We start from the raw sequence: 24,586 nt of genomic DNA on the forward strand, positions 1-24,586 counted from the left end.
TGGATACTCCCTAGTAGTCAGACAGAACTGAGGATGCCTTTAGGATGAGAGGCAAAATGTTTTCAAGAATCGTCAAGCAAGTCCAGTTGCTCTCTTCAACCAACTACAGAGGAGAACATGCAAACTCCACACAGAAAAGCCACTGTCGGTCACTGGATTTGAACCCAGAACATTATTATTATTATTATTATTATTGAAGAGCAGGGAGACTTGGGACCTGAACAAAAAATGCCATATTTGTAAGCCTAAACAAATATATGCTTGAAAATCTAAATTGCTAAAGAAATAAGATAAACTTGCATTAAGCTCATTCCTTTAGCCCTTCAGGAAGTTTGTAGTAGTTGTACTACAACAATTCTATCATGGAACTGTACATGTTTGCATTTCAACAGGTTTCTTTTATTCTTTCTGTTTCTGTGCTGATGGAATATAGTCAGTATATAAAATCAATGCACTTTACTTACAAGCAACCTCTCTGCATTTCAAAACACATTTAACACATTTTTTGTGCATATCATTATTTTTATTGATACAAAAACAGACTTTCAAACAAGCATTGTTTTTCTTGGCATTGTACAGTATATATCTACTGTGGGCCTCTGAATCTCCCAAAGAACAGGATGCTTTTCGTGGGGTTGTGTCTGATGAAGAATAAGAAGGGGTGGTCTGCCATGAAGTTCTCCTCTGGTGTCCAGCATAATGCTGTTATCAGTACAACTGTGGCCGCTGCTGCCTCTGTGCCTTCCTCATTAACCTCCACAAAAGCTTTGTGGGCCACCGACGACACAAAAAGTCCTCCTTGGCTGCTCATGCCTGTAAGATCTGCAACATTGGCCTGAAACAAAGAGCTCATGCCCATCTTATTCAGTGTATCCGTCAAAGAGTACTGCTCTTCCAGCTTGAATTTTGGCAGATGGACGTTGATGTCATTCCACCTGGTCATCTTTTCTGGATTTGTCCACTCAAGCAGTTTGTCCACTGTTATTTCAGTCTCCAGCTGTGAAGCAAGAAACACACAGACACTGTCAGGTGTTAGACTATGGTGGAACAGTTTTGGTAGAGGAATCATTTACTGCCATAAAAATCATAGTATTGTCATACAAGATAAAAGAGCTCATGTGAAAGCATCAATGAGACAAAAACATAAAATGAAACAACATAATGATTGAATAGGTCAGACAGCAATTTTAGCAGACAGATAGATCCTGACTGCCAGCAGCCAACATACAATCCAGTGAGTGTTTATAGGATTGTGCATGCTAACAGACCCCTTGCATATGATGTCACACATCACGTGATAGTTTAACCTGGGGGTCAAACAGACACCGTCTTTCATGTAAGCCAGGCTTAATCTGTTCATTTTTGCACTGTTTTTGGCTGTCCAAATCAAGAAATAGATCAAATGTATTACCGTCTCCCTGCTATCAAGAAAAATGTTAAAGAGAAGCAAATTTGGGATCCCTGAGGGAAAGGAAGGTTTGACACCAAGAGATTTTATTGCTAAACTCCTTCAAGACCTTCTCTCCCTCAACGAGAAGCCCCTCATTGATGGAGCACATCGGATCCTCCGCAAGCGACCTGAATCTAATGAGCCACCTAGGCCATTCATTTTGAGGCTACACTATCATGTGCTCGAGGACATCCTACGTAAGGCTACAGCGGTGAGGCAGCTCCACGTATTCAATGAGGGCACACATATTCAAATTTTCCCGGACTATCCCCCACTGTGGCAAAACGGACAGCACTGTTCAATCCCACCAGGGAAATACTACGGAAGATATATGGCATCAAATATGGCATACTCTACCCTGCAAGGCTACTGATAACCCATGATGACACCCAGATCTCCTTCACAGACCCCAGCAAAGCTGAGAAGTATGCTGCACATCTTTCTGCATCAGAAGCGACTACATCAAGGCAGGAGGAGATGTAAACCGCCCTTGAGGTTGGAAAGTAAGACACAGCACTCGGTACACCTGGCTACTAGCTTGCCGGCCTTAGTGACTATGCTAACACAGTAACATGATGCGATGTTGGCAAAGACAACTTATTTATAAGGCTGTTTATGTTAATGACTGGTTAACAAGCTGCCAGGTTAAACGTTATGGGAGAGGTAAATCCTGGTGAATATCTTATTTTGAGCCAAATTCTGTCTTGTTCATTTCTTAGTTAAAATTAGTTTTGTGCCCAGTTGAATATTACACCTAGTGAACTCTGTTTCTTGTTCATGCCACTCATTTGATTTACCTCGTTTACTGAGTTAATGACCTTATGAGGCATTATCTGGTTCTTCTTGACTCAAAAATCCACTTCTACTATTATAATACCAAACTAAACACTAAGAAAAGGGGTGGCATGGTGTTTGTAATAAAAATAATACATGGGTAGGAATGTATATTTGTATGTCCACCTTTTGCCACTCCATCAAGAATTAATGGCTCTACCCTTAAATTGGGAACAAACTTGTCTTTATGTTTTTATTTAATGTTTTTTGTTTCTTTCTTCTTCCACTTTTCACTTATTCAGCTTTTGGAGTTACCAGGCTATTTAACTTAGTTGCACTTTTACAACAGCCCATCTGAAGGTGAAGAGAAGTAATGTATGTTTACAGTTTAGTTTTAAGTACTTCCTTAAGAAAGCTTGTGCCATACTTAGTTAGAATTGGCCAGAGTAGTTCTGTTCTTTTCTTTTTTTTTGGTTATGGGGAACAGGTTGACCTTGCATAGAAGGTAGGTTTTCTGGATCGTGGAAGATGGACAGGGAGACCATTTACTCAAACTTAACTTTCTGATAGTTGTGCTGTTGGGAATTTTCTGTTGGTTATGATTAGCTGATGCACAGTAATGTAAATAACTCCACTGGAGGGAGTAAGGTTCTCATTTTCAAATTGGAATGTACATGGAGTGAATAACCCTGTTAAAAGAGGAAAAGTTCTGACTCACCTAAATTCTCTGGCTTCGGAAATAATGTTTCTGCAGGAAATGCATTTAAAAAAACAACTCACATGATGGGTTGAAAGCTAAATAGATAGGAGAGGTGTATCATTCAAATTTTACATTTAAAGCAAGAGGTACAGCCATTCTATTAAGAAAAGGCCTGCCCTTTTTGCAGAAAAAAACAACTGCAGATAAAGAAAGCCACTACATTATTGTAACTGGGGAGATTCATAACACCTTCACTTTTGTTAATGTGTATGCCCCTAACATGGGCAGTCCCATATTTTTTCAAAAGAGATATCCTTTGATACCAGACATTTCACAGACACAGTTGATAATAGGGGACGGGGACTTCAACACCGTCTTGGACACATATCTTGATAGGTCCTCTATAAAGAAGCTCCCAAGAAATACCCTATCTGAATTTCTAAACACGTTCATTAAAAATACAAACATTTTTGGACATATGGAGAATTATGAACCCCTCATGTAGGGACTACTCCCTCCCCATCAGTCCATAATTCTTAAAGCAGGATAGATTATTATTTAGTGGATACCAGGCTCATTCCCTTTACAGTACATATAAAATATCACAGCATTGTGATATCAGACCACAGTCCTCTAACATTTTCTTTGTGTTTAGACCATATAGATAAACCACCTACTTTTTGGAGAATGAATCCACAATTACTAACCGAAAATAAATTTTGTGAATACTTAAGAGCTCAGATATATTTATACTTTGAAACAAACAATATCCCGGAGACCTCCCCATCTATCCTTTGGGAGGCATTCAAAGACTATGTAAGAGGTAGTGCAAGTTTGTTTGAAGCCTCGAGGAGGAAAGAAAACGGGTCAAAATTAAAAGAATTAGAGGATCAGATCAAATCACTTGATTGAGGCCTGACTGACGACCTCGAGTTTGTGGATGATGCTCGCAAGACCGCGGTCATTGACTTGGAGCTTAGCCACCTGAAGATGGACATTGTTGCATTGCAAGAGATCAGGCTGCTGGAATCTGCTGGAATCCTTGAGAGAGAAGAACTTCACCTTATTCTGGCAAGGGAAAGCAATAGAAGAGACGAAAACACGGAGTTGGCTTTGCCATCCGCAACACCTTGTTGAATTCCATCATACCACCTACTGAAGGATCAGAGAGGATCCTCTTTCTACAGCTCCACACCTCAGCTGGACCTGCACACCTCATTAGTGCATATGCACCAACACTTATCTCTAGGGGCAAAATAAAGGATCGGTTTTATGACGACCTCAGCACTGTGGTTGAAAGAATCCCCAGAAACGAGGCCCTGTTTATCCTTGGTGACTTCAACACCGGAGTTGGCGCAGACGATGATTCCTGGCCATCTTGCCTGGGCCATTTTTGAGTCGGTAAGGCAAATGAAAACGGCTAGTGCCTGCTGGAATTCTGCTGTCACCAAAGCCTCTGTATAAAAAAAAAAACCACCTTCTTCAACACCAAGCCACAACACTGGGTCTCCTGGTGTCACCCCTGCTCCAAACACTGGCATCAGCTCGACTTGATTATCACCAGACCTAGCAGCTTCTCAAACATCAGAGTGACTCACAGATACCAGAGTGCAGAGCGTGACACAGATCACTCGCTTGTAGGAAGCATGGTCAAGCTCTGGGCAAAGAACATTTACCAGTCCAAGGAACCCGGAAGACCCCATGTTGACACAGGGAAGACTCGCATCCAGGAAAGAGTAGAGGAATTCAATCAAGCCCTACTTAACAGCCTAGAAAACCCACGCTTGGGCAACACACCACAGAAATGGGCTCACTTTCGAGACTCCATCTACCAAGTAGCCATGTCAGTTTTTGGAAAAAAGACAGCCAGAACTGCTGATTGGTCTGAAGCCTCCTCAGAAATCCTGATGCCCCTTATTGAAGAGAAGAGGGAAGCCCTGATCATCTACAAAAGCAACCCAATCCAGAAGAATCTGGAAAGTTTGAGATCTGCCCGAAGCAGAAGGCAGTCAACAGCCAGGCAATGCGGTAATCGATATTGGCTCAACCTATGCAAGAGGATCCAAGATGCTGCGGACACGGGCAACATCAGAGAAATGTACAATGGGATCAAGACTGCTATCAGACCAATGCAAAAGAAGCGCGACCCACTTCTTTTGCGTTGGTCCGAGAGCAATCTCGGTCCTGTGCATCGCTGGGTTGAGCACTACTCTGAACTCTACTCCATAGAAAACTCCATCTCAGCTGAAGCCATGAATGCCATAGAAAGCCTTCCTGTCCTGGACAACTTGGATAGAGAACCAGATCTTGATGAACTGAACGAAGCATTGAAGGCCATTTCGTCTGGAAAAACTCCCAGAGAAGACAACATCCTTGCAGAGATCTTGAAGTGCCTCAGCAACACTGCTCGCCTAGAGCTCCTGGAGATACTGCGCCTCTGCTGGAACGAAGGTCAGGTACCTCTGGACATGAGAGACTGCAACATTGTGACTCTCTACAAAAACAAAAGTGACCGTAGCAATTGCAACAACTATCGTGGGATTTCTCTGCTCAGCATTGTTGGCAAGCTCTTCGCTAGAGTGGTACTGAGAAGACTCCGAGTGATCGCAGAGAGGGTGTACCCTGAGTCGCAGTGCAGAGAGCAACAAAAACTGCTCTTTATTGCCTTCATCGATCTTACCAAGGCCTTCGACCTTGTCAGCCAGGATGGTCTTTTCCAGATCCTGGAGAAGATTGGATGCCCACCCAAACTCCACAGCATCATCAAGTCATTTCACACCAACACAAAAGGCACAGTTGGCTTTGATGGCTCAACCTCAGAACCCTTCACCATCTGTAGCAGCGTGAAACGGGTGCATGCTGGCTCCAACTCTCTTCAGCATATTTTTCTCATCGCTTCTCAAGCATGCTTTTGGCTCTTCAACTGATGGCGTGTACTTAAGAACACAGTCAGATGGGAACTTGTTTACCCTTTCCCATCTGAAGACCTAGAGTCAAGCAGAGGTGCCTCCGAGACTTTCTCTTTGCCGACGATGCTGCCATAACCACTCACTCAGTCCTCAAACTCCAGAGGATGATGAACTTCTTCAGCCTGTGAGCAATATGGACTCACCATTACCACCAAGAAAACACAAGTCATGGGACAAGGTGCAGATGCAACACTGAACATCAGCATTGGAGATCATGCACTTGAAGTAGTCCATGAGTTCACTTACCTGGGGTCAATGATAGCTGACAACCTATCCCTGGAGAACGAACTGAACTGTCGAATTGGCAAAGCAGCTACCACCATGTCTCGCCTGAACAAGAGAGCCTGGACAAACAGAAAGCTGATGGAGAAGACCAAGGTGCAGATCTACAGGGCATGCGTGGTGAGTACTCTCCTATAAGGAAGTGAGACGTGGACCCTAAAAGCAGCCCAAGAAAAGCGACTAAACACCTTCCACGTGCGCTGCCTTCGAAGGATCCTCAAGATCACCTGGAGGGACAAAGTCAGCAACCAAGCGGTTCTTGAGAGGGCAGGAATCTCCAGCATGTACTGCCTCTAGAAGCAGCGAAGGATGAGATGGCTTGGTCATCTGATTTGCATGGACGATGGGCGCATCCCAAAGGACCTCCTCTATGGAGAACTGATTAGCAGCAAACGCCCAACAGGCAGACCAAAGCTGCATTACAAGGACATCTGCAAGCGTGATCTCAAAGCCCTCAGGTTTAACCTCTAGTCATGGGAGACCCTTGCCCTCGACAGAACTGCTTTGGAAGCACCACGTCAGACAAGGCCTTCGAGAGCATGAAGAAACCCTGGCACATCAGTCTGCTGAAAGTAGACAGAAGAGAAGGATACAGCAGCAGCAGCAGCCCAGAAGGAGCAGTCTAACAACAACCAACAATCATGTCTGCCCAACCTGTGGGCGAGACTGTACCTCGAGAATCGGCCTCTACAGTCACAGCCGACATTGTACCACCCAAAGCGCGATACCATAGTCGACATGACTGATGGATGCCAACAATTTTGTTTGAAGCCTTGAGGAAGAAAGAAAACAGGTCAAAATTAAAAGAATTAGAGGATCAGATCAAATCACTTGATAAACAAAATGCCCAATCCCCCTCCATTGTCTTACATAGAAGAATGGCAACATTAAAATACAACTACAACAAAATTACATCTGCAAAAATAAATAAAGCATTCCTTTATGTCAGACAAAAGTACTTTGAATTTGGTGAAAAGCCCCACAAATTATTAGCCAGGCAGCTTAGGAAAATTGAAAATGATAGAACCATTCATATGATGAAAGCTAGCAATAATACAATACTCACAAATGATAAAAGATATAAACAAAATATTTCTTGAATTCTAGACTGATCTATACACCTCAAAAACCTCTCCCGAACTGGCAACTATTAATACATTCCTGGACAAATGTGACCTTCCTAGACTAAACAAAGAAGATTGTGGTACTTTAAATTCAGAACTTACAATTGCAGAAGTGCAGAGAGCTATTGCCTCACTAAAGAATAATAAAAGACCTGGTCCAGATGGTCTGCCGGGGGAATTATACAAAGCGTTTAGCAAAATTATATCTCCTTACTTACTAAAAACATTTGGATATGCTCAGACCAATGGTTGCTTACCCACAACCGGTACTTTTACTGAGGCTGTGATTACAGGAATTTATAATTTTAAAAAAAGAAAAGAAAGGGAAGGATCTTCAGGAAGTAAGTTTTTACCGTCCTATCTCATGACGCAATGTCGAAGCAAAATTGTTGGCTAAGGTGCTGGCCAATAGGTTAAGTCCATTATGAGGCAAATTAATACACATAGATCAGACAGATTTTATCCCTAATAGAAACTCATTTTTCAATCTCTGGCACATCTTTAATATTATATATACCAAAAAAGAATCATCTACAGATTTGGCCATACTTGGGCTGGATACAGAGAATCCAGTTTGATCAAATTGAGTGGAAGTATCTATTTGAAGTTCTTAATAGGTATAATCTTAGCAATTACAACACATCCATGATTAAACTAATTTACAGAAGTCCATCAGCGCAAATTTTGACAAATCATTTAATATCACCTTCGTTTAATTTGCATAGAGGGACAAGACAGGGGTGTCCCCTATCCCCCTTGATCTTTGCTCTTGCTATTGATCCTTTAGCCCAAAGTATTAGATTAGATCCTCAGATACATGGATACACTACTACAGAGTCCAATAATAAAATATCAATGTATGCAGATCATATTCTCCTGTATGTAACATAGCCTGAAGTCATATTCCAACACTTTTAGATAAAATTAATCTATTTGGGACATTATCAGGATCTCAAATTAATTGGTCTAAAAAGTGTCCTAATACCAATCCACATGAGTGCTCTGACACTTCTGGATAACTTCCCTTTTAAAATTTCCCTAGGAAAAAAAAAAAAAAAAAAAACTTATTTGGGGATTGAAGTAACTAAGAACTACTCCTCTCTTTTTCAGGCTAACTGTTCTCCCGTGGGGCGGCACGGTGGTGTAGTGGTTAGCGCTGTCACCTCACAGCAAGAAGGTCCGGGTTCGAGCCCCGTGGCCGGCGAGGGCCTTTCTGTGTGGACTTTGCATGTTCTCCCCGTGTCCGCGTGGGTTTCCTCCGGGTGCTCCGGTTTCCCCCACAGTCCAAAGACATGCAGGTTAGGTTAACTGGTGACTCTAAATTAACTGTAGGGGTGAATGTGAGTGTGAATGGTTGTCTGTGTCTATGTGTCAGCCCTGTGATGACCTGGCGACTTGTCCAGGGTGTACTCCGCCTTTCGCCCGTAGTCAGCTGGGATAGGCTCCAGCTTGCCTGCAACCCTGTAGAACAGGATAAAGCGGCTAGAGATAATGAGATGAGATGTTCTCCCGTGTCAGGACTCTTTGGGAAAAAGAAGGTATATTCCAACATGTAGCTAATGCTAGGCCACAAATCTGCACCATCACTCCAATAATTTTGAGGAATTTTGTCCGGCTCAGAATCACTAATAAAATCTAATTTCCATATATGTCTATCCTTCGCTTCTTTCGGACTAAGATTATGTAATCCAGGAGGAGAGCTTTTTTAGCTGTAGTTTTCTTCAGACAACAGCAGCAGACATCGAACATCTTCGCTTGGCTACAGTATGAAAACAAAGTTCGCTCGTCCCCCAGGTCTAGGGTAGCAATGGTTGCTAACTTAAATGTGACATCAGTGCAAGGGGTCTATCCATCCATTTTGGTATATCACTACAGTAACGTGGCCGCTTTGACGGCTTCAGCCATCAAAGTAGAGCTTTTTTCCTCGGGAACATTACAGCAGTGGTTTCACATTGCCTTCTACTGGATTATTATAGAGGTTTTCTCCACTCAACCATTCACACTCACGTTCACACCCACGGACAATTTAGAGACACCAGTTAACCTAACCTGCATGTCTTTGGACTGTGGGGGAAACTGGAGGAAACCCATACAGACACAGGGAGAACATGCAGACTTCACACAGAATGGCCCCCGGTGGCCACTGGGCTCGAACCCAGAACCATCTTGCTGTGAGGTGATAGTGCTAACCACTACACAACCGTGCCACCTTAAGGTGTCTATAGGCAGTTTGAATTTCAATTAGATGTAAAATTGCTTTTTTAAAATAGATTTTGTTTATCTGCAGATCATTATTAATTAGAAGGAAAAAAGGACAAAATCTTGAGGATGTTTGTGCGGACCTTCTGAAGGGAGTCTGAGCCATCCTGAGACTCCTCAGGCAAAAGCACCACCATGCTGAGTTCTTCCTCTACATAGGGTAAATCCAGAACCTGCAGCTTGTACTCATCAATGTAGTTGAAGAGGAATTTCTTCTTCTTGTACATCATTTGCACTGGTTTTGTCTCATTCTAACAAACATACAAACACAAACAGTCATGAGCAACATTTAACTATACAGAGAAACTGGATTATGAAGACTGAAGTATTATAAAGCAAACGTGAATTATGTGACTTCCACCTTATTTATCTTAAAGGGCATCTCTTTAGTGTCTTCAGTATTAAACACATCTTTCCATTTTCCTTTGAAATAAATAGCGTTCACCAAGGCAAGTCGAGTCATTGCTGTGACCATCCCTGGCCGCAGAACATCTTTGATTTTACCTAAAATCAAAGACAACATTGAAGACCTGAACATGGTCTTAAACACAGCTGTTGCATGATGTGCATTATGGTGTAGATTTTGAGAGAATATTTATGTCTCTAAATGGATTTGGCTCTTACCCTCAGTCTTCTCTTCCACCCAGTGGTTGATGAGCTTCCGTGATTCTTCTGATGATCCAATGAAGTCTACTGCCTGCATATCAGCTTGATACAACTTCTGAGTAGAGTCCAAAAATTCCTGCAACAAAAAGTACAACATACTCAGGACACATTTCCCCCGCACAAACACCTGAGTAAAATCTGTCTCGTTTCAGATTTGCTCCAGATATCACGATACAAAAAATTGCATTTTAGTTTAGGTGTTGACCTTGATAGTCTTGGGTATGACTTTAAATTGCAACCGGTGGTGAGTCTCAGGTTCAGGACGTCTTGAGTATTGGGGAAATTGGAGTTACCCCTTAATCACCATTGCTCCCAGATCTGCTCTGACCTGGACCTGCCTGGGTTCCAGCTATGGGTTAAACAGTACATCACCAATAAGGCGCTGGCAGCAGGGCGCTTTTTGGTGCAGTGTGGCAGATGAACCCAACAGGGTCAATGGCACACCACCAGATGGCATGCAGAAGGGCCACTCAAATGGCTAATGGATGGCATCACTTGGCAAGTCAGTTGTAACTGCAGGGCAACTCCCATGCCCATCAGGTCTGTGGCACTTTTGTGCACCACTTGGCATCAGGTCTGGAGGTCCAGAGAGACAACACGATGGGGACACGACATCGTTTGTCTTACCTTACTGTGCAAGGTGCTTCATTAGGAAATTGCAGCCCATCTGCATTTCTATGCCTCCTATTGATGTGCTAGCAATGGACAGCCGCCGCCCTTGTATAATCTGAGGAGGTAGATGGGATCAGATACTATTCATTAGCCCCTGCCAAAAGGCCAGCACTGTGTGTGTGAGTGAACAAGGCCCCCATACTATGGGCTCTAGAACTCATTTCCTGGACTCCTGTGACAGTCATTAAGTTGCCCACCAGCCCAGGGGCAAATCCCACAGGGCAAGGCAGTCTGGCCAGGGGTGCATTTAAATATGGCCCCAAAAGCCGAGTTCAGGAGTTGAAATTCAGAATTTGGTGTCGCAAAAGAAGCTACACATACTGTATTTTCACAAACTTCAGGTGTGGATAGTTGCTTGCAATGCCAGTCAAATGGCACTAGGTGTTTTCTGGATTTGCAAAGTGGGGAAAAAACAAAACAAAACTACTCTCAGAACCTCTAGTAGTAGCTAGAGGTATGGCTTTGAAAACTGCTTAAATAGTTTTGGGTTGCTGAACAATGTAGCACTGCATTTTTATTTTTTGTCACCTCACAGTATGTTAAGAATTGGTGTTACCAATCGGTGAACCTCTAGAACCTATTTTATCCTTTACTGACAGATCAGTGATCCAAACCATATTTTTGTAACAAAACCAAACCAAAATAAACAAACAGTTTTGGAAATCTTACAGACAAGAAATGGAAAGTCTTCTCTCCATAAAGCCTGTTGGCCAGTCGGAGGATGTAGGAGGCTTTGGGGCTGTTAATTGCAGAGGTGAGGGTCTTGAAGTGGGTGTGAACATCAGGGATTGAACTGAAGGACAAAACCTGCAATGAGCAACAGAATCAGGAAATCTCCAGAAACAGGACAGTTTTCCATTATGTGTATGTGTGAAAATTTCTTAACAGTCCTTAAATACACCTCAGGCATTAATCTAAAAAAAAAAGTGAAGAAATTACAAGGCTATGATAATCAAAGGTGCTTAAAGATTACATTTGACATGTTTAACATCCCTCAAGAAAATGTAGTATTAAGTGAAAAACAGATTGAGTAACAACACGTGGTTTATTGCATGTCTGAACAGGTGTGGTTTCATTTCACTGTGAAACTCCCTGGATACGGGAACGCAAATTTGCTTGAGTATAAAGTTCATTGTCAAGATCACGGCCGGCCCAAGGCATAAGCGAATTAAGCGCCCGCTTAGGGCCCCACACACCACCAGGGGACCCCCAAGAGCAGTTGGAATGCCCACCTGCGAAAATATTTTTAATTAAAAAAACGTAATATCAATGACATGATATAGCAGAAACAAAAGACACAAAAATAAGACACAAAATACCGTTTTTTGTATCATTTTCATAGTTGGTACATTAGGTTAACTAATCCTTGCTGCTGGTTGCTGCCACTGCGCTCCTGCACAACCAGACGCACGTGACGTCACAGGAGTTATTCACTTTGGAAGACAGGTGGACTAGATGGCTAAGCCATGTCTCAAAAAAGAAATTATCCATCTGGGGCAGAGAAGAGGAAGAGACAAGAGGAAGAAAAAAGCAGCAAGTAAAAGGTAAATTTGAATGTCCAATGTTACTATTTTTGTGTCATTAAGGTTGTCTATGTTCTGGCTAGGTTGGCTGGATTAGCTAACAGAATGTCTGTCATAGTAGCTAACGTTATGCTACCCAACACAACAAAATGTAGCCTCGGATATCATCTTTAGTTCTAAGCTGAGAGCCCAGGCAGATCCGGGTACCTCTGCCTCCTGCTCCTTTGATGAAAGTGCTCCAAGTGAGTCATAATATGTTACTACCAAATCATGAATTAATCACACTTTTATTTCAAAATAGTGTTGTTGTTGAAACAGTTGAATATTTATTTTGAATAACATGGCACATTTTACACATTTGGCCTGTTTTTATTTTATTTTTTAATGCAATATTTATTTATTTATTTATTAGCCGCAGGTTCATCCTCTGTAGATCCACCAGCACCTGAGAGTGAGGGACAGATTCAAATGCCTGAAATTGAGGAGCATTCATCAGCACATGAAAGCCAGGAGCAGTCAGCATTCGAAACTGAGCAGTCACCAAAATCTGGAATTGAGGGTCAGTCACAAGCATTTGACATCTGTGAGTTATACCCCAATCTTTGGGTAGCTCTTAGGATTGCTTGCACTCTCCCAGTAACCGTAGCATCAGCAGAACGGAGCTTTTCGAAACTAAAATTAATCAAAAGCTACTTGAGATCTACAATGGCACAGGAAAGACTCAGTGGGCTTGCACTTTTAAGTATCAATAGCAAAGTTGGTCGGGAGATCTCCTATAAATGACGTCATTGATGACTTTGCCTCCCGAAAAGCCAGGAAACATAGATTTTGAAGGGAAATGATCAAGCACTGATGATGACAGGAAAAAGGACAAGTGTTGTCTTTCTGAACAGTGAGTTATTTTAGGCGAGTTTTCACATTTTCTCCTATAAATAGTTTTAAGTGCAACATAATAGGTTGTTGTTGTGTTATTGTTGATGTTATTATGCTGCAAATTTCTCTGTTCATTTTGTGAATTTGTTTAAGATTTCTTTTAAGATTTAAGGTTTTTTCCAGATTTTAAGATTTACAACCCCGATTCCAAAAAAGTTGGGACAAAGTACAAATTGTAAATAAAAACGGAATGCAATAATTTACAAATCTCAAAAACTGATATTGTATTCACAATAGAACATAGACAACATATCAAATGTCGAAAGTGAGACATTTTGAAATTTCATGCCAAATATTGGCTCATTTGAAATTTCATGACAGCAACACATCTCAAAAAAGTTGGGACAGGGGCAATAAGAGGCTGGAAAAGTTAAAGGTACAAAAAAGGAACAGCTGGAGGACCAAACTGCAACTCATTAGGTCAATTGGCAATAGGTCATTAACATGACTGGGTATAAAAAGAGCATCTTGGAGTGGCAGCGGCTCTCAGAAGTAAAGATGGGAAGAGGATCACCAATGGAAGAATCTCTGTGCGTAAGGGCCAAGGCTGGAAAACCATACTGGGTGCCCGTGATCTTCGGGCCCTTAGACGGCACTGCATCACATACAGGCATGCTTCTGTATTGGAAATCACAAAATGGGCTCAGGAATATTTCCAGAGAACATTATCTGTGAACACAATTCACCGTGCCATCCACCGTTGCCAGCTAAAACTCTATAGTTCAAAGAAGAAGCCGTATCTAAACATGATCCAGAAGTGCAGACGTCTTCTCTGGGCCAAGGCTCATTTAAAATGGACTGTGGCAAAGTGGAAAACTGTTCTGTGGTCAGACGAATCAAAATTTGAAGTTCTTTATGGAAATCAGGGACGCCATGTCATTCGGACTAAAGAGGAGAAGGATGACCCAAGTTGTTATCAGTGCTCAGTTCAGAAGCCTGCATCTCTGATAGTATGGGGTTGCATTAGTGCGTGTGGCATAGGCAGCTTACACATCTGGAAAGACACCATCAATGCTGAAAGGTATATCCAGATTCAAGAGCAACATATGCTCCCATCCAGACGACGTCTCTTTCAGGGAAGACCTTGCATTTTCCAACATGACAATGCCAAACCACATACTGCATCAATTACAGCATCATGGCTGCGTAGAAGAAGGGTCTGGGTATTGAACTGGCCAGCCTGCAGTCCAGATCTTTCACCCATAGAAAACATTTGGCGCATCATAAAACGGAAGATATGACAAAAAAAGACCTAAGACAGTTGAGCAACTAGAATCCTACATTAGACAAGAATGGGTTAACATTCCTATCCCTAAACTTGAGCAACTTGTATCCTCAGTCCCCAGACGTTTACAGACTGTTGTAAAGAGAAAAGGGGATGTCTCACAGTGGGAAACATGGCCTTGTCCCAACTTTGAGATGTGTTGTTGTCATGAAATTTAAAATCACCTAATTTTTCTCTTTAAATGATACATTTTCTCAGTTTAAACATTTGATATGTCATCTATGCTCTATTCTGAATAAAATATGGAATTTTGAAACTTCCACATCATTGCATTCCGTTTTTATTTACAATTTGTACTTTGTCCCAACTTTTTTGGAATCGGGGTTGTATTTATTTGTTTGTTATTTAATAACAGTTACAAGTACAAGTACTAAGTACTGTTTGTAAGAACTGTGTATGTTAGGTTTTGTTTTGCACATTAGTGCAAAATAAACTGGTTAACTTGTTTACATATACAGTGTCTCGTCTACTGATTTGTTGTTTTACTTACAAATATGCCACACATCACTCTGAATATTTTATATTGCAATAGCCACAAGTTGCAGTATAATGTAAACCAACTAAAAACGCAGATTATGGTGGGTGGCTAGACTAACTGTGTAGCCTAAGAAATAATAAGGCAGCTAGCAGTGTAGTTTTGGTGGTGTGGGGGGCCCCCAAATCAAATTCTGCTTAGGGCCCCTTAAAGGCTTGGGCCGGCCCTGGTCAAGCTATAAACTTTATGGGGGTTTGCACATACACTAAGTTTTATCTCGGGCTGTATATTCTATAATTCATCAGCTCTTATCACAATATTGAGTATATAGTAACTGTGGTGTTACAGAAATCTTATGTACACTTTATTATACTGACCAATCTCAGATAAGCTGGCTAGGGATTTAATGGGGGTTTGAAGTATCACATCATTCATATGATCCAGCAAACAAACATCATTTTGTGATTTGACCAAGAATAACAAGCTTTCACCATCACATAAAATTTTCAGCATTGTGACTTAATACAAGGTATTTAGAAACCACATTATGTCACAATATCGTTACAATTTGGACGTTTTGTTCACACGTTCCAGTCCTGGTTTTATGTTGCCTATGTTTTTAAGATAAGCTCTCATACCTTAGCCATTTCCTCAGCAGTAGCTCCTCGGGCTCCTAAGTAGACCATACTGAGTGCAGCACTGATACTCAGTGGGGAAAAGAACAAGTTTCCATCCGGATTATTGCCGCTTATGGCCCGATACAGGTCCAGGGCAAAGGCACTATTAGCGTGGCTCAAATTCTCCATCTTTGATGTCTTGATGAATCTAATGCATAACACACACAGTTATGTGAATTGTGCAATGTGGCGCACAACACCAAAATCCGTGCATGTTATGGCTGAAAACTCACGAAACATTATTATTATCCATCCATCCATTATCTGTAACTGTTTATCCTGTGCAGGGTCGCGGGGAAGCTGGAGCCTATCCCAGCTGACTATGGGCAAGAGGCGGGGTACACCCTGGGCAAGTTGTCAAATCATCACAGGGCTGACACATCGAGACAGACAAACAATCAATCATTCACACTCAATTTAGAGCCACCAATTAGCCAAACCTGCATGTCTCTGGACTGTGGGGGAAACCGGAGCACCTGGAGGAAACCCACGCAGACACAGGGAGAACATGCAAACTCCACACAGAAAGGCCATTGGGCTCGAACCCAGACCTTCTTGCTGTGAGGTGATGGTGCTAACCACTGCACCACTGTGCTTTTATTATGATGATGATGATGAGAGAGCAGGGAGACTTGGGACAGGTTTTCAGCTTTTGTAGATTGTGTCACATTCATATTGCATTAGAGAGGATTTACTATACCCTCTGACCACAACATTAGTTTCTCAGCTTGCCACATATACTGACCTACTGGCTTTGTTTTCTGTCTTTTTTTTTTTTTTTTTTGGGGGGGGGGGGGGGGGGGGGACATTGAGGGGAGATATGGAGCAAAAATAACTTACCTATGCCGACATGTTTGATTTTTATTTATTTTCAAAACTTGTAATATATGAACTGTATAAACACACACTGCTGGTGCAGCAATAGACAAATGTCAGTTTACACAAAACCTGATGAGACAAAACAATTCCATTCTCAAGACGGAATGAAATAAGCTTAAGCCTCATGCAGGGACACGCCCACATTTTTAACAAGCATTTTTAAACAACTGTATTCTCGAAGTCGGCGTGACGTCACGATCACATGACACAACTTGACAACAGGCCCGCCATATTTGACTAGGGAAAAGAGAGAGCGTACATGTTAGGGGAAGCACGCAGCACTACTAGGTTTTGGTACATCATGGCATTCCAGTATGAGGATGGACTGCTGCCTGAGGACAAGTGTAGATATCAGACTAAGGTATTGCTGCTAGGCCTGGATTGTTGCCCATTCAAAATCCCTGCAAACAAGTGGTTGGACAATCCCTTGCAGTGGCCATAAGTTCCGTATCCTGATATATACCACTACTTTATCAAGTTTCCCAGTAAGTACTTCTAATTTTGGCCTAATGCCGCTTTTCCACTACCAACGCGGCTGAGTTGGGCTGAGCCGTGCCGTGCTGAGTTGGGCTGAGTCGAGCTGAGTGGGGCTGTTGGAGTTGCATTTCGACTACAACCGCGCTGAACCGTGCTGGCTGGAAGTGGCTGGACACATTGGGTGGAGTTAGCGAAAGTGGGTGGACGTCACGTGATGTCGTTAGGCGGCGCAAACAGTGACATCAGTGACCTTTTAAGCAGTAGTCTCACGACCCGGATAGTAAACAATAAACATGGAGTCGTTAGTGTTGCTGGTTTTGGTGCTGTGGCTTGTTGTCACCGACAACGCCAACAGATACTGGCAAGAGCGTATAGATGAGGCGAGGCGCATAAGGCTTCATAATTCTCGTAATTCGTAATTCTTCTTCTTCCGGGTTTACGGTGTTTACAGATCACAGCGTGCTCGCGGGGCGTGTGTGGGCATGTGAGGACACTCCTCCTCACCAATCAGTACACAGGGGAGTGTCTCCTCACGCCCCGAGCCCCACTCGGCTCGGTTTGGCTCGCTTCAGCCCCACTCCAAAACCGTGCGAGTTTTGGGTGCTAAGTAAGGCTGGAGCGAGCTGAGTCGTGCTGCTCTGAGGTAGTCGAAATGCGAGCCGTGTCGGGCTGAAGTGAGCTGAAGTGAGCTGAAAAAGGGTAGTGGAAAAGGGCCATAAGTGTAAAGGGTCTCATCCTAATTGAGGTATTTCACCTGACGTCACAGGGTCACGTGACGCCCTGGTGTCCGCCATTTTGAACGTCAAGCTAACGCTGCAGACAGAGAGGGAGAACCAGCTTGAAAAAAAAACGTGTTACAGACACCTAGAATAGATTAATTTGTCAGTAAGCACTCTATAAATAACCATGGTGTTTGCTTGTTGTGCTGTGGGCTGCCACGACAGACAGGGACAGCGTGCAGGACGCTCCTTTTACCGGTTTCTAGTGATGGGAATTTCGGCTCTTTTTCGGGAGCCGGGTCTTTTGGCTCTTCTTACTATAAGGAGCCGGCTCTTTCGGCTCCCAAACGGCTCCTGAGATTTTATTTTTGATTTAATTGCTGCAATTAACTAGTTAATTAATTACATTATTATTTATATTTTATCAATAGGATGCTTTCCATTTTATTTTTTAGTTTTTGTAGCCATTGTAAAGCTTTGTAAAGTATAGCAGTGTAACAATGTTCTAGCTATAGAAATAAAACTTACTTACCAATTAATAAATTATTTTCTCACAAACATAATACAAAACTGTTATATTACCAATATAAAATACACAGCTGATTTTCCCCTCCTCAGGTGCCTCACAGACTCCTCTCCCCTGCGCTCCACAGCTTTAAGCATTACACCAATTTTCGTATTTTCGCAGCTGTGAATGACATCAACCCCCCCAACCAAAAAAAGTAGGCGTACACCATGCTACTTCTTTTCCTTTGAATGGTAATAGACAACACAAAGACGCAATCGGACAGCAACTTTTTTTGTGAAAGTCTCTCTCTCTGAGGCACCTAAGGACAAAAAACTAATTCGGCTCCCCAACTCGGCTCCCACCGAAGAGCCGGCTCCCGTCGTTCACTTCAAAGAGCCGGCTCTTTGAACCGGATCGTTCGCGACCGACACATCACTACCGGTTTCCTACTGACCCAGACAAGAGGGCCAAATGGATTGCAGCTGTGAAGAGACAGGATTGGGAGCCAACAGAGTACTCCAGACTTTGCAGTGATCATTTCATTTCAGGTTAGTTTATCAGTTAACGCAATTTTGATAAAATATATATAGCAAAAAGTAAATGGATCAGTGTTTGTTAACCCATCTGAGCAGTGAAACAAGGCAGTGTTAATTTGTCTAGGGTTGCATGTAGCAGACATCAGACATAAAACGCAATAACCAGGGGTGTAGTGGTAAAAAAAGAGGTGGGTAAACTATAAATTTTGGGATCGGGGGACCACGACGTTGTAAGGGCCAATTCATAGTCGACGCAAGCATGACGCAAGGATGCTACGATGCGTATTGTATGAAACAACTTTTCTGACACATAGGAGTGTGTGTGTGTGCATGACAGTGCATGTGTGTGTGTGTGTATATGACAGAGTGTTTGTGAATGTGCATGTGTGTGTACTTGTGTGTGTGAGTGCATGTATGTATGTGTGTGACAAGGGTTCCCTGAGGTCTCTACTCTATATCATTCATAAAACAAGATACACAATAAGTATGTTTGAGGTTTATTATTAAATCTTAATAAAGAGAAATATAATGTCAGTGTGAAAGAATGGCAAATTACACATACCAACAGTAGGCCATATGAAATCCATAAGCTGACAGATATATCACAGCAGTAGACCTTGCACTAGAAGAATGTTAACTTTTGTATGTGTGTGTATGAAAGTGTTTGTGTGTGTGTGTGTGTGTGTGTGTGTGTGTGTGTGTGTGTGTGTGTGTGTGTGTGTGTGTGCATTTGTGTTTACTTGTGTGCATGTGTGAGTGAGTCCAAGCATTTGTGTGTGTGTGTGTGTGTGTGTGACACCAAGTAGAGTGGTGTTTATGAAATCTAAATAATCAATAAAGAGAGAAAAATAAAGACTGTGTGTAAGAATGGCAAATTACACATACTTTCAGTCCAGATGTGTGGATGGCATCTGATGCTTTCTGATACTGTCTCAGTTTCCTCTGCCTCCATTTCGTCTGTCTCTGCATCTTCTCTGTCTGATTCTCCTCCCTCATTTTCTCTTCCTTCTGTTCCGTCTATTTCTGTTTTTCTTCCCTCATTTTCTCCTCTCTCTGTTTCTCCCTCAGTTTCCTCTATCAAAGTTTCTCTTAAAGGCCTATCTGATTCTCCATCCATTTGCCTTCTCTCTTTTCCTCCCTTTTCTCCTCTTGTAGTTGATCCTGTTTCATCCTCTCTTTGCCCTATTTTCCTCCTCTCACTCTCTCCTCCTTCTGTCTCTCCTCCTGCTGTTTCTCCTGGCCCCGCAACACTGTCTGTCTCTCCACCACTATCTGTAAAATTAAATTAAAATGGCCAAGTACACCAATCATGTGGACAAGTATTTCTGCCCAATCTGAATGCTATAGCCTTCTTTAAAAAATAAACACACACACACCCACACACCGAGAAGGGCGGGGAGGAGTGACTTGCCTAACGTTACTTTAGGCTAAGTTCTCTATATTATGTCCGTGACATGAAGCTAGCATGCTGTCATCATGACTTCGAGATTAACATGAAATGACAACTATTTGTCTTACAATGCGCTACAAATACTGAATTTATGTTGATATAATAATTACCAAAAACTTTAGACTGCACTAACAACGTCATTTGTCTGCCAGAAAGGTAGGCTAATTTGTTGGCACAAGTTAACAACCTAACATTAGTTAGTGGCATGGTTCACAAACCAAAACGATGGGGAGTTTATCCTAAAAACGTGAAGTTCAGGATTCTTTTTGGACTCACTGTGTCGAGACGTTTTGCTGGTATCAGCTGGAAGGGTGATGCTCCGACGCTTCAGAAATCGCCTAATATCCATTTCTTCACCATTTCTTCACACACGTAATCAGTGACTAATGAATGTCGCAGTCTGCTGGCTCCCGCAAGAGGGCGAGCGGTAGACAGACAATTACTACGCGTAGGCTACGCAGTGTTGATAAAACCCACAAGAACTTGTGCAGGATCTACTAGGTGTAGGCAATTGAAAAATAACGGAAAAGCTGTTTTAATATCTGTATAAAACAAGAGACATACGTGCGTAAACTGTATTTAGAGGTGGGTAAACTATGCTTGGACGTGCGTAAACTATATTTAGAGGTTCATAAACGCTATTTCCTAAAATCTGGAGGTGGGTAAACGGCGTTTATGTGCGTTTACGCACCACTACATCCCAGGCAATAACAGAGGCTAGAAAGAAACGGGACACAGAAATAAATAAACAGGGCTCCATACCAAGGCTGGGTACAGTGTTTGTGATAAAAGACAGATCCAATTTAACACGAATCACAGCTTACTTTCTTGTTAAAATGTGCAAAGGTCTCCACCATCTCATACCGCCTTGCACTGAAGGACTTAAGCGTGCCGTCCAAAATGGCTGCGTCACGTGACTTGGTCACGTGGGTGAAATACCTCAATAGACAAAATTCGGCGCCGAAAATTCATAAAAACGGCCATTAAATGTTATATTTTTGACACTAAAAACTAATTATCATTTATTCTTAAATTAAAAAGAATATTGTTCAATATTTGGCCTAAGTGAATTGTAAGGGACTCATCCTAATAGACCCCTTTCACTGACGTCACCCGAAACCGGAAGTAAACAGACCCTGCGCCATTTTGGAAGACCAACAAACTCGTGATTAGGGGGAAATAACGGCAGCGGTATGTGAACCCACGAGAATAAAGTGGAGTGGCAAACAACTTAAACAAACAAATCTGAGCCGTTTTATTGATGATTTATTGGCTCAACAGTAGACTTGAAAGAAACCTGTGTGAGACTTGGCAAAAAACTGTGGCTACAATGGATAAGTCTGTGCATGATCTGCGGACACTTTGAGGTAAGCAAATGCAAGAAATTCAGATTTAAAACATGCTAAATTGGCCCCAAGTTGATATAAGGAGCAAGCCTCCCAGACTTCTACAATTTAATAATAATAATAATTCAGGATGGTTTGGGGATTGCTCGCTGCTGCCAGGTTGGTTGTTGAGTAGCCTGACTGTTTTTTTTTTCTTGCGTGTGGTATCATTGTTGACACGAGGTTCTTTTTTGAACATGCCAATGTGGACACGATTTCCCCTGATGAGTTATGACTTCAGACGCGATGCGTGTGTGGAGGTGTGGAGTCCGCGTGATATGTGCGCAAGATAGGCTTCTCATGTGTTTGGAGATCCGCGCTCCGAGACAAGCGCAAGCGCCCCCCCCAGGTAAAAAAAAAGGGACCCCCCAAAAAATATCGGCATAGTTCGAACACTGAGTGTAGGCACTGGGTGTAAACAACATAGTTTACAATGTCTGGGTAGCAAACAGATGGCAGAATTGGTGTCCAGTCCTCCTTATGTTTCCATTCTCCCTTGCCCCGAGTCTTATCATATGGGTCAAACCCATCAATCACAGCCAGTTTCTCCACATACCGTGCCCTTTCTGCAGCTGGTAATGTACTCACATAACCTGAATTATCATCCATCGTGTCACTTTACTCTCGCTTGTACTTTGTTTTATATTGTGAGTGCATGTACTTGGTCTTCCAATATGGCGCCTAACAAAATCTCGTGGCACGGTGACGTCATGTGAAAGGGGTCTATAGACAAAATCCGACCAAATTACATTAAAAACTAGTGGCAAAATACATTAAAATCTGAACTAACTGACATTAAAAAACTAGCAGCAAAACACATTAAAAAAAACAGCCCTAACTACCAGTACATGTACATAAAAACATCACTAACTAACTAGCTATATGGTGTTGCCCACAAACATAAGTATAGTTAGAGTTAGGCTCCCAGAGCTTCTCATGGTTCACAGATCCATCAGACTTGATTTCACTTCTATTTATGGCTCTCAGCCACTGCAAACGTCTTTTCCCACCTAATGGCAACATATGAAACTTTAATGCTGGGTTCTTGTTTGCATTGGCTGTGCAGCCAACAACACAACAGCTTTTAGGCATTTTATTGCTAACACAGTGTAACACAATAAAGCCAGGCTTTCCCCTAGTTAAATATGGCGGCTCCAAGGTCATGTGACCTGACGTCAAAAGTACCCGGATGTCCGACTTCGAGAATATTTGTAAACCACAAGAAAAAAGAAAAGAAACAGATAACATGAACTGTCCCAACTCTCTCCATCTGGCAATTTAGAACAAAAAAAAAAATCCTTAAATGTTTTTCCTCCAGAATTTAGGTTTAATAAATAATATGGCAACTCTATGCTACATATTTTAATTCCTAATAAATCCTGAATTCACAGCATACATTATACCACAGAATAGAGGTGGACTGAAGTAGAAAATGCAAGTTTTGGTTGACAAACCTGACTGGTTGAAATTAATTGATGGGAATATAAACTGCCCCAAGTCTCACCACTTATAAAACAGTTTCTGGATATTAAATGTATTTACAGAAAGCACACACTAAGTCATGGCTTAGGCTGCTGGGCCATAGAAGGTTCACGCTGCACGCTGCACGCTACACGTTCACGTGAAGAACCGGACCCTGGGCCATTAAACTTCATGCATTAAACTTCATGTTCACGTGTTGCGTCTGTTCTACTTTGACCGAGTAACCAACAATATGGACTCTTCGGATGACGACGATTGCCTCATTCTGCTTTTACTGAGACAGAGGAAGAGAAAAAGGAACAGAATTTGGAGCCGAGAACACTTCCTTCTGAGAGAAACCCGTGGTGAATTTCACCGAACATTCTATAATCTGCTTGACAATCCCGATGAAGAACTATTTTTCAATTATACCATTCAATTATATTTTTTCTGAAGTTTTCCCCTGAAAGCATAGCGTTATCTCCCTAGACCCGTTCTGATTGGCTGGCGCGGCGGTGACCGCATGCATTGACTGGAATTTCCATCTTCACGCCTAGAAAAAAGTGTGCATGTTCATTTCATGCTTCACGCGTGAAGTGTGCAGCGTGCAACGTGAACGCCGTTCTATGGCCCAGAGCAAGTCATGCTACGTTTGTCCACTTTTCTTTACACGCGTGCAGCGTGAACCTTCTATGGCCCAGCTGCCTTATGTAAGCTGAATGCGGAACAATGGAAGTTTACACTATGCACATCCTGTCACATGCAACTCCTAGAAATGTCGGATCTGCTCTAATCAAATGCAACCCAGAAATATGGAGAGATCTGAATTTTGTAGTACTCACATATGGAAACTCGGGATGAATAGTCAGAATGCAGCAGACACACAAGCAGCTGTTGTAATGCAGTACACCCGAAAGCCATACAGTGATACGGAAGTGAAAGAGAGGAGGCTCCAGATGCTATTGAGGTATTTCACTCACGTGACCAAGTCATGTGACGCTGCCATTTTGGACGGCACGGCTCGAATCAGTTTGAATGCGAGGAAGGCGACAAACGAAAAACATAAAAGAAAAAGGAGCGAGATGCAGAAAACACCTTCACTATCCAGCGACGTAGGGCATTTACAGGGCGAGCAGAGGGAGAGGTATTTGCAAAAATTGAGGTTAGCAGGCTTAGAGAACGACGTTTACCTGCTTCCACCAGGATTGCTCACTGACGTACGGAAGTACACGAAGCCCTTGTCTTTACCTGACTTCGGCCCACAGGATCTGTATACCTACGTCGTTAAAAACCCATCGCCATACACAGGTATTGATCTGAAAGCGTATACGAGTTTGGATGCCTACAAATATTTTGTGTCAGGCTGGGTAACATGCCTACAT

At 42.4% G+C, this 24,586-nt stretch overlaps 1 protein-coding gene across 1 annotated transcript; it reads right to left on the reverse strand.

The window, feature by feature from the left end:
- Nucleotides 1–501: 501 nt before the first annotated feature.
- On the reverse strand, nt 502–24,155 carry LOC132883789 (leukocyte elastase inhibitor-like). The gene is made up of 7 exons (XM_060917802.1): nt 24,047–24,155; nt 15,751–15,937; nt 11,566–11,703; nt 10,183–10,300; nt 9,920–10,062; nt 9,642–9,809; nt 502–997 (listed from the first exon to the last, which is right to left on the reverse strand). Exons 2-7 carry the CDS (start codon nt 15,916–15,918, stop codon nt 587–589), a joined length of 1,146 nt encoding a protein of 381 aa, XP_060773785.1. The 5' UTR covers nt 15,919–15,937; nt 24,047–24,155; the 3' UTR covers nt 502–586.
- Between the last annotated feature and the right edge of the window lie 431 nt (nt 24,156–24,586).

This window comes from Neoarius graeffei, chromosome 3 (assembly GCF_027579695.1).
Source record: "Neoarius graeffei isolate fNeoGra1 chromosome 3, fNeoGra1.pri, whole genome shotgun sequence".
Classification (NCBI taxonomy): domain Eukaryota; kingdom Metazoa; phylum Chordata; class Actinopteri; order Siluriformes; family Ariidae; genus Neoarius; species Neoarius graeffei.

Bases quoted from the DNA above. Each gene is read 5' to 3' on its own strand.
- LOC132883789 (XM_060917802.1), bottom strand. From the start codon at position 15,918: ATGGAGAATTTGAGCCACGCTAATAGTGCCTTTGCCCTGGACCTGTAT. The intron at 10,301-11,565 runs GTAAGATTTCCA...TTTTTGTTGCAG, and splicing joins AGACTTTCCATTTCTTGTCT to GAATTTTTGGACTCTACTCA. The intron at 10,063-10,182 runs GTAAGAGCCAAA...CTTTGATTTTAG, and splicing joins GGTGGAAGAGAAGACTGAGG to GTAAAATCAAAGATGTTCTG.